Source organism: Terrapene carolina, unplaced genomic scaffold (assembly GCF_002925995.2).
Source record: "Terrapene carolina triunguis isolate 2854851 unplaced genomic scaffold, T_m_triunguis-2.0 Scaffold236, whole genome shotgun sequence".
NCBI classification, from domain to species: domain Eukaryota; kingdom Metazoa; phylum Chordata; order Testudines; family Emydidae; genus Terrapene; species Terrapene triunguis.
Window position 1 is genome coordinate 12,291,757 of NW_020664587.1, and position 10,322 is coordinate 12,302,078.

The 10,322-nt window shown below is 37.6% G+C and overlaps 1 protein-coding gene across 3 annotated transcripts; it reads right to left on the reverse strand.

Moving 5' to 3' along the window:
* Nucleotides 1-214: 214 nt before the first annotated feature.
* On the reverse strand, nucleotides 215-8,240 carry LOC112106180 (zinc finger and BTB domain-containing protein 8A-like). Of its 3 annotated transcripts, XM_024199307.2 has the most exons (4): nucleotides 7,417-8,240; nucleotides 5,460-5,473; nucleotides 2,658-2,818; nucleotides 215-1,111 (listed from the first exon to the last, which is right to left on the reverse strand). In XM_024199307.2, exons 1-4 carry the CDS (start codon nucleotides 8,238-8,240, stop codon nucleotides 779-781), a joined length of 1,332 nt encoding a protein of 443 aa, XP_024055075.2. In that variant the 3' UTR covers nucleotides 215-778. The 3 variants fall into 3 exon arrangements, with proteins under 3 accessions (XP_024055075.2, XP_024055074.2, XP_024055073.2); XM_024199306.2 differs by lacking the exon at nucleotides 5,460-5,473 and having other exon boundaries at nucleotides 2,658-2,821; nucleotides 7,415-8,240; XM_024199305.2 differs by lacking the exon at nucleotides 5,460-5,473 and having other exon boundaries at nucleotides 7,295-8,240.
* Between the last annotated feature and the right edge of the window lie 2,082 nt (nucleotides 8,241-10,322).

The window sequence follows — 10,322 nt, forward strand, 5'->3', positions numbered from 1 at the left end:
AACACCAGAAAAAGTTAAAAAGAGCTCTGCCTTATGGAAAATATATTTGTCTTGAAAATCCAAGAACTCAAATACAGTATATTTTTTCTTTAAATGTTATGTGATATTTGCTAAAGAAAAGTTCTGCAGCTAATATACAAACACAAATTGCTGTAATAAGGAAGACTAACGTACATTCATTTATTTGAAAGATAAATTTGATGAATGAGTTGTAACAGATTTTTTCAAAATAAGAAAATAAATGTACCATATGCTTATACTGAGATTCTTTTAAAATACAAAACATAAGAAAAGTTTAATGGAGCCCTTGGCTACAGAGCACTTTGAGTGACACAGTACCCTTTCTGCTTCACGGTGGCAGAATATTTTAATTCTCATTCTATTTTGCTGGATGAAAAATGCATCCTATGAACAAGAGTAACTTAGAACTTGTGCAAAAATGATTGCTTTTTAAAATGGTGTAATGTTTCTTAAAGAGAGAGCAAGTATTGGTGAGAATGTAATGTTTTTTCCTTCATTTAAAAGTCTTCAAGGAATATTTTAATAAAAAAGTTATTCATCCCTCTAGTCGTTCAAAGGTGAATTGTTCATCATTCTGTCTTGGGATTCTTTCCAATGTCACAGATCTTGGTGTCTTGATGAATACAAAGCATGCAAATAAGACCGTATCACAGTCATAATGACAGAACTTTGCTTGTTAACCAGAGTCTGGGGATATGGGCAAGACACAAGAAGTTAATGTAATGGTGAGATTTACTAGTTCTCAATTAATTAACAACTAACTAATATTTGGCTTTACTTCCTTTTTCTCAGCCTCATCTTCACTATCATCAACTTCCTGGATGACTAAGCCAGCAGAGTCATCCTCCACAACTTCTTTAGTTCTGTGTTCTTCACCAAAGTGCCACCTAGAATCCTTGTCCTCTTCTTCTGGTGAAAACCCAAGTGATTGTTCAGCCTCCAAGTCAATAGGAATGCTTTCTATACCAGCTTCAACCAGACATTCATTACACAGTCTGTAGCGCCTTGTTCCTTCTTGCACCACTTGCCCTGTCATGTCAGTCACGTGGCGCTTACACTTTCTGCATATTGGCTTACAAGCCTGATGAATCTGAAAATTTAAATTTATAAAAAATATTATCCAACAGCAGCACAAAAATACAAGTTATTTTTCAGATTCTATACCGTAATTTTAACAATTCTGTGATGTAATAGGACCAGTTTCCTTTCATAAGGAGAGACTGAAACTACAGCATGTACTTTAATAAATCTGTTACATATTCAGGGAAGAATCTTTGAGAAGAATATCAATTGCACAGTATAATCAGTACTCTATCCACATCTAAGTTGAGAGAGATATCTGCTGAAAGTTCTACTAGGATGTAGAGCTTCTGAAAAAATGCTAGATTGTCAGCACTATTGATTAAGTCCTCTCTTAATCCAAAAACAGAAATGGCACAAATTTCCCAGTACTACTCATCTTGCCAATAGCTTGGTCTACAGTAGGTAAATTAGGACTCATAATTAGAGCCCTACTTGGATACAAATAATTTGTATCCATGCAGGGCTCTACTCTACTCTACTTCACCACTGGTGAGTTACACCAGTTTTAGTAACAACAGAAGCTGTGGTGTAGAAGTGGGGTCAGGCAGATAGGAATTTCTGTTGCTATGTCATCTAACTCTTCTGTAAGGTTAGACAATCCAGTAATAAAAGGTCTTGAGTCTGGCCAGGAGAGACTATCTCTGAGACTGAAAAAGTAACTCAGTTTCCATACCTATTCAGTCCACAGTCTCTATGCTGGGACTTCCAGCAAGATTATCAATTAGTACAAATGTTGGTGTTGATTTTTGTGAACAGTACTGAGACAATCACTTCATTTCATCATAGATCACCAAACAGCTTTGGAATGTTATGTCTCTTGGTCACTGTCAAAATGAGATAGATGTGAACTAGTGTAGAGATGAAAGGCTGTTACTAGAACCATGTGATTCAGGTGGGAGACAATGCAAAAATCACTGGAAAGAGATGGGAGCTGGTCAACAACATTCCGTGCTTTTTTTTCCCTATGAAAACTAGGAATCAAATCTTGTTTCGGTTGGTAGTCTCATCATAATCCCTATAAAAAATAAAATGTCCACTTCACAAACAACTTCACAGTTGTGAACAATTAGCAGTCTTTCTTCAAAAGAGACAGAGAACTGTAATAACAGGATTTCCACAGGTCAGGACTGAGGTGTTTTGTCAGAATGATGCAGAAAAGCTTAAAAGGAGTTTACCCACAAACTGGGTCATTTCAGGGACATAATATTTTGCAAGAGGGAGAAAAGATAAACATTGGGAAACCTTTTAAAATACCAGACTGGAACAGGAAAACATTTAATTTGAGCATTAGTTATTCAATATATTATTTTTCAGTGTTTGAATAATGTACAATAATTGACCTTTGTATTCTGAAGACACAAGTACCATGCTCATCTTAATAATCAGAGTTGTTCTTCAAATCCAAGCAATAATCACAACAAAATGGTTTATTTAGAAATGTTCAGAAGCAAATAGTCTAAAGTTCACCCAATTGATTCTTTACAGAAGTGACTGGCAGGTTTATGCTACACACATTTTAAAAAAATCTGTTATATGTTAAAAAATATACATACTGTTCGAAAATGGCTACGCAGATGCTCTAGCCTTGTGAATCTTTTACCACATGCCTCACATGGATAGGGTCGCTCCCCTGTATGACAACGAAGGTGACGCTTTAGGTCTGCTTTCCGCTTCACCATATGGGTACAAAATGGGCACTTGAACCTCACATCATCTGTTACAAAAACAGTCCTGTTAATTTCTAAAAGTTTCATGCTCTTTTTAGTAGTGGGGAAAAAAGCAATGACTAACGTTCCAAACCCAAATGACGTGTATCAGACTTACCAAATTTATCAGATTTTCTGATGTATACATGATAGTTTGATTATGAACAGCAGGAGGAGATCTAACCACTTTTTTTTAAACTGAAATAATTGCAGATATTTCCACTCAACACTGAATTTCTAACATGACTACCCACAGCATGAAAGAATCGCAGCCTTACTTGCATACCTTTAGATAAAATATTTTATCAAAACCCTCATTAACTGGTCACGGACCAATCTGGGATATTTTCCCACCATGTTTTACCAGCATATTTGTACACACAAAGTCTTTTTTCTAAAGAGCCTTACTCTCCTGCTGTATTGTGTACAATAGTGTCGACACAATCCAAGGTTTCTGACATTGGATTTTGTTACTATAGATTCTAGAAGCAACTGTCATATCATGTGACAACAGTAAATGAATCAAGCAAACAGAATAAAATAGATAAAAAAATAGCTTCTGTTTACACAGAAAAGTCTTGGTGATTGTAAGTGATAGAAAAAGAAATCCAGTAAGATAATGACAGTTTTTGTCTTATCTGAAATACTTTAATTATGAAACTCTGTCCCTCAATCCTCAGTATAGGACTTCCCTGCTGCCATCCATCCCTTAATTCACCTCAAGACCTACCTCATGGCAACCTTGTGTAGCCAAGTGTAGCATCATGGTGGGCCGTTAAGGGCTAGCTTGCACCAGCACATTTGTTGCAGGGCTTCAGTCCCTTTGGTAGTATAGAGACATGTGACTAGGAGGACAGCAAGGCCTTTTGGCAGAAGAGTCTGAAAGAGATCTGGATGGTGGATCAGGGAGTTTCTTCACTGGCAGACCGGAAGAAGAATGGCTATTAAGCCGTCACTGCCAAGGAACTGGGGAGGGAGCCTGAGTGGGGCAAGGACTGCTTAGAAATATTGTGGATCCCAGCAGCCAAGAAAGACTGAAAGAACTTTTCACAGACCCTGGCAGAAAGGCTGTCAAGAACCTGGTTAAAATGGAATAACTACTCACAGACCTCAGTGGGAGGGCTGTAGAAGTCAGAGGATGAGGTGTGGATCGGAAAGGCTTTCCAGTGCAAATATTGGAATTCAACTTGTATATTAATAAACCAGACCACAGAAGGGAGATTTTGTTTTGAAATTCTATTTGCATGGTTATCCCAGAGGCACAGAACAGAGGAAACTGAGGCACTGTCATGCATCTGATGCAGGTCTGACTAAGATGACCCTGTAACACTAACTAAGGCTGAAAGATTTTTCTCTTGAGTCAGACACTACTGTGTCATCCATGAGGGTAGTGGCACAGCAACATAATAAGCACTTCCTCCCCCGAGGCTGAACACGCTGCTTCTGCAATACTGCCAGTCCCTACCAGCTCAAGGAGATTAAGTGGCAAATCTTGCTTTAGTAGTCTACATACCAAAGAAGGATGAGAGAATAAATGAACAGGAAAGGACTACTACCTTTTTGATTTTTTTAAATGAACTGTGGACTGTTCATGGAAAACTTTGAAAAATGTACTTACCTTCCTGCTAGCAGGTGAGACAGAGAAGGAACGGGTCAATTCCTATCCTATTTGAGAAATTCTATACAGCTTGTTCTCTGCTTACCAGGAGATTAATTCAAACTACAGCATTGCCAGGCATATTCAATAACACACATATTTCCCTTTTAGTTTTTTCGTGAGCAACAGTGAAATGGCTGCTAATTTGCATTACAAAAAAACATAAACCCATTTTATTCTGCAGCCAAGTTAGTTTTAGTTTTGTACCACTTTCCTGAGTTTGCCCATCAAATCAGAGACCGTTTGCTAGTGCCATTCTCTCTGTCTACTGTGAAAGTTCAGTACACCATACAGATTGCATTACAGCAGAAGAGGACGTTATTGAGGAAGGGTGGCATGACATTGACACCCTTATTTCTCTGCTGCTGCTGGCAGTGGCACTGCCTTCAGAACTGAGAACCTGGCCAGCAGCTTGCCACCCTTACTTCTGCGCTGCTGCTGGCAGCAGTGTTGCTTTCGGAGCTGGGTGCCCCACCAGAAGCTGCTGCTCTCCAGCCACCCAGCTCTGAAGGCAAAGCGGCTTCTCATGCCCCTCCAGAATACATTCCTTGTCCCCCCCAGGGGGGCGCAGCCCCCCAGTTTGAGAACTTCGGATTTAGAATATATCAGTCATAAGACAGCCTGATGCATATGTGCAACAGAAAAGTATGACTGAACCCTTTCTCATTGCAAAGGGTTTGGTCAATTTCTAGGAGGCAGTGCCTAGCAAAAGAGGTCACATACACGGGAATGAAGTGCCAAAGAAGACACCAAGATCTTATTAAATATATTGTTTTTTTAATTTTGGATGTATACAGAAGGTCTACCTGGAGTTGTGTGTCCACCCCCTTAATTTCTTATCAAAGGAAAATTCATGCTACATAATAGGAAAAAATCTTGAAAATATATAAATACAAAGGAATGACCTTTGCAAGGAGTCATCAAGACATCATTATGTATAATCTTTTAAAATGTATTAATTAGCTGACAAATGAACAGTTTATAAGTAGGGCATAGGTTGTTGCAACTCGATGGTATTCCCTTTTTGAAAGCAGCAAAAGCTATAAAAACCTAGGACTTGACAAGTTTTAGCACCTGGAAGTTAGATATGGTATTACAAACTCTAACCGAAGGTACAGTAGCTTGATCTCCTTATTAAGACTGCCTTTCCTGTAATTACGTGCTCAGTTAGTTGTAGAACAGAACTTTATGCCTTTAAAGTAGCAGCTCCAGCCTATACAGGCTCTTATATCCCACACATCACTGTGGTGTATGTGCTTTCTGGTAGCTCATTAAGTGATGTGACTAGCATCTATCACGTATGGTTCTTTCATTCTCCCTTTCTCTCCCCAAAGGGAAAGTTATGTGAGATTTTTTTAAAATATATAGTGTACTTTATAATTTTTAAAAATTGATTACATTCATTTTTATTATTGAACCCAAGGTCAGTGAAGTGCACCAGTCATCCACTGAGATATGACAATGTAGATTGGAGGATCAGTCCACCCTTAATTGCTAAAACTGGATGATTTGTTGAAAACAATTATTAATTTCCCCTTAAATTCAAACAATTAGAAGGAAATCTTGTCTAATTAAGAAATCAAAAAGAGTCTATAACTCTAAACAGTAAAGAATCAAAACAGTTTTTTGCACTATCTGGTACAGTTGTTTTTCTGCTTGTAAGGATCATATAATAACATATTTGTACATGCATTGATAACAATTGAAATGTGCATTTTGCCCATGGCAACTATACATTTGCAGAATCCTGTTAAGGAATTAAGATCAACAACATGAAATATTCTTTCCTGAAGGAGTGCTATGTATTTTTTCACCTATCTTTACAGCATACCTGAGAGAACCTACAAGTTTGAAGACTCTCTTTAAACTAATTAGTGGCCAGTTTACATTCTAGTCTAGTCAAAGACACATATCAGCTACATTTAACACAATGCACTCTTTCACTCATTATTATCAACTAGATGTTTGGTCTTCTGCTAGGATCATCTTTCTGTTAGAGGCTGTTCCGTGTAGTAGTCCATCATTTTACAACTCTTCCTGTAAAAGTCGGTATTAGCACTCAGTGGCATTGGAACAATAGGTATGCTGAAAGCCATTGAACAAAATTGTAAACCCTATATATGTCTGAAACCACTTCAAGCAATGGGGGTGCAGCACCCTAGTGCCAGCACCCATTAGCACTGCTAACCAATCATGACATTCAGCATTGGTAAAGGTCTGTCTCATCTGTACTTAGAAGTAACAAATGCAGGACATTGCTATTAGAATAATCCTTACTATAGGGAACTTATTTTTAAAGTTTTCAGTGAGGCAACAGCACTTCCTTAAAAGGGAATCCAAGAAACAAAGTAAATAATGTCTTCCTAGAATGAGAAATTCAGGATGAAACTGACTGGCTGCTGCTACTGTAAGAATTATCACATGACGATTCATAGCAATTTTTAAAATGAGCCTGACAGAGTTTATAAATTAATATGGACAAATAAATAAAAATCTGTTCATAGCAACAATATAAAATGTAACTTTAATTATTTTACTGGAGCCTCATTTATCAGGAATTCAAAGTCATTACAATAACTTATCAATATGGGAATGTCTGAATGATTTGCAATCTAAAAATATAACCATGGAGTTACTATCAGGCATTAGTTAAAAAGGCGATTCCAGATTTCACTGTAGTGCATTACTGTAACTAATTTTTCAGTTTCTAGAGCTGATCATTTTTATTGAGTTAAATGTTCAATCAATTTCTGGGCCAAAAATTCAGCAGAAAAAAACATTTCAGAACCTCTAATAGTGAAGGAATAAATGTTTAGTTCACTCTTACCTTCAATCCAACTCCCCATAACACCTAAAATTGTGGGCATATTTGCATATAGCTCATCTGCTTTTGATGATTTAGACTTGTTGGCTGATCTGGATGATTCATGCTCCTGCTGGGTCTCTAGCAAGCTCCTTGGCAACACCTCTGATCTCAGACCACGTTGATACCCAGCATGGGCAAAGTCAACTTCTGTATCAAGCTGAGTTTGCTCTTCAGATTGAGAAATGTGGCTAGTAGGTTCTGAAGCTCTATCTCCAAGTTTCCTTGATTTACAATGGGGGACGTCAGTGGACTGTGGCAATCCAAGATGCCTGATACGTTTTTTAAAGGAATGCCGTCTTTGAGTCGGTTTGGTCAAGTGAGATTGTTGGGTGTTCCTTTGTGAAGCTGAGTAGTAGGTGCAATTACTCCAGGAATTTCCACCCACCATAGATACCCCTACATCAGAGTCCATTTGAGAATGCGGGGGACTGCTTTCTACTCTCCATTCTGGGCTATATAAGCATGGACTCTCCGTTCCATTACTGTTCAGATCTTTTTCTGAAAGACTAAAGTAGCGATCCTTCTCCTTCTCACTGATGTCCAGTGACGATTTAATGAAAGTCTTACAAACACTAATGATATCTGTCATCTGCAGATAACTAGCAGCTGACATGACCTCAATCACATTTTGACCAGTAAGAGATAACTTGCCTGAATACACAAAGTCCAGAATGACCATAAAAGTATCAGGGGAGAACATGTGAAAGGTAGCAGTTGTTGGCTGACTCATGTCTTTTGAGCTCTGAGAAAGGAGCATTTTAAAATAACCACTACTGGCAAACAGCACATTGCGATGTGCTTTGAAGACCTTCCCCTCAACCAGGATACTGCAGTCACAGAATAAGTCTTGCCTGCGCTGCTCATTCAGTTGCTGTAGGAGGCGAGATTGATGAGAAGAAATATCCATTCCAGAGAAGGGCAAACAAGAACTACTCTAAAAAAAATTGAAAATTATATTTATAAAATGTGCAAGCTGAAAGAAGTAATCTGATTGGCGGAGCAAAGATTTTACCTCTGTGGGTATTCCAGTAGTCATTCCACCTCACGATGGGATCTTGGCAGATTTCACAAACTAAGCAGGGTTGGGTTTTGTCAGTACTTGGTTAAGAAACTGGGGAAAATCCAGGTACTGCCACAAGTGACGTTGTAATTTCAGTAAGTGGTAATCTTTTTTCAAAACCAATAATGAAACAATGCACTAGCTTGATGCTATGGGACTCTCAGTGGAAGGAGTTGCCTTTCAGAGAAGAACCTGACCACTTGTGATCACTAATATTCCATTTTGTGTAGGAGTTAAGTGGTCCTAGCCTGTAAAGTCATGCCAAATTCCCACTGGGATATTTACATTCTGCCTTCCTAAAGTCACCCTCCATTTTCAGTGGATAATTTTATTCCTCAATTCCTATTCTAAATTGTCATGCATTATTGATGTGTATTGTTAAAAGCTGCTGTGTAACACTTACCAGTGGGTTAAGTTATTCCTGAATATATAATTTGGAAAGGTCTTATAGATTCCTGTGGGATGAATGGTGCTACATAAATGTAATTTTTAATACACAAATAGTAATTTCTCAACTTTGTTGCCTAAGAAGTGACAAAAAAAATCTAGTTGAGTAATATTTTTTAGAAGTGTCCAAAGCGAACAGTCTTTTATAAAGAGTGGGTGATGCTGGAACATAAAACTGTCAGCATTTAGCCACTGAAATTAACACCATTATTTTGAAATAGAATATTTTAAAAGCACTATCCCATTTTTGGTAATCTAATATCAATTTCTATTGAAAGAAATATAAGCAGCAGTCTACTATGTCCTTACCACCAGAATTTTCTCTCCACTACCCATTCCCTAAAGAGCTCATGTCAGAGCTACCTTCTTTGGCAAAAAGGGCTGGATATAGGACTGGCTTTAGTATCTTTCAACATTGCTCCTTAGTTACACAAAGATCACTGCAGAACAATGAAAGGTGCTCTCTCACCAGGAGCTGGCAAATTCTGCAGTCCTACCAGTCCATAAAGCAAGATATAGGTGATGTAAATCCAACACATATATTGAATGGTCAACTACTGGATTACTCTGATTGCCCCACACCAATATTTTTAGTGAACAGATATGAAATTATCCCTTAAAAATATAAAAGCCAGGAGACCCTATGATGGAATAATACAGTTTGGGGGTACTATATATATTTGTAGGTTCCGCAGCATATTGGGAATAAAATTTAAATGACTGGAAGTTTTATGAAGTAGTGTTTGAAAAAAATCTAGAGTTTATTGCTCTTAAAAATAGAGTGTATTAATGACAGTCATCACAAACTACCATCAAAACTAAGTGATACAAGACACACTATGAACATGATCTTCACAGTTCAGAAATGTATTTTAAATCTCACAATGCATGTTCAGAAGACATCAATGATCAGGAAATTAAATCAGTACGTCAGATTACTGTTTTACTGTACATGCACTATATGGTAAGCTGCAAGAATCTTCATCTCCTACCCCCACCGCACCCACCCACCGGATAAAGTAGTGTGCTCTCCACATTTCTGACAGAGTCTAAATTGTCCTTTTTCTTTCCACAGTGCCATTCTCTACTAATCCAGAGAATTAGAATCAGACCAGAAAAGATGAATCTGCATCTCCAGTGCAGAGAACTGGGATGGTCATATAGTAAGTGACTAGACTATATAGTACTATATATTATATGGGATGCTGGTGATGTGAATGGTTCTTCTTTAGACTTACAAGTATTCTCCTGACTACTGTACTCTTCTCTCAATGAGGCATGCAAAAGAGAAAGTATAGATTTTTTTACTTCCATGTAACTGTTAAATGGAAGCTAGGTGAAGAACACTCTCCATATCAACATTTCTATTTTAAACCTAAAGAGACATAAAAAGCAGATATTCATGGTTAAAGTTTCAAATAATTTTATTTTTGAACAGTCATATTAAATCAAGAAAAATATTTTATTCTTACTATGATATAG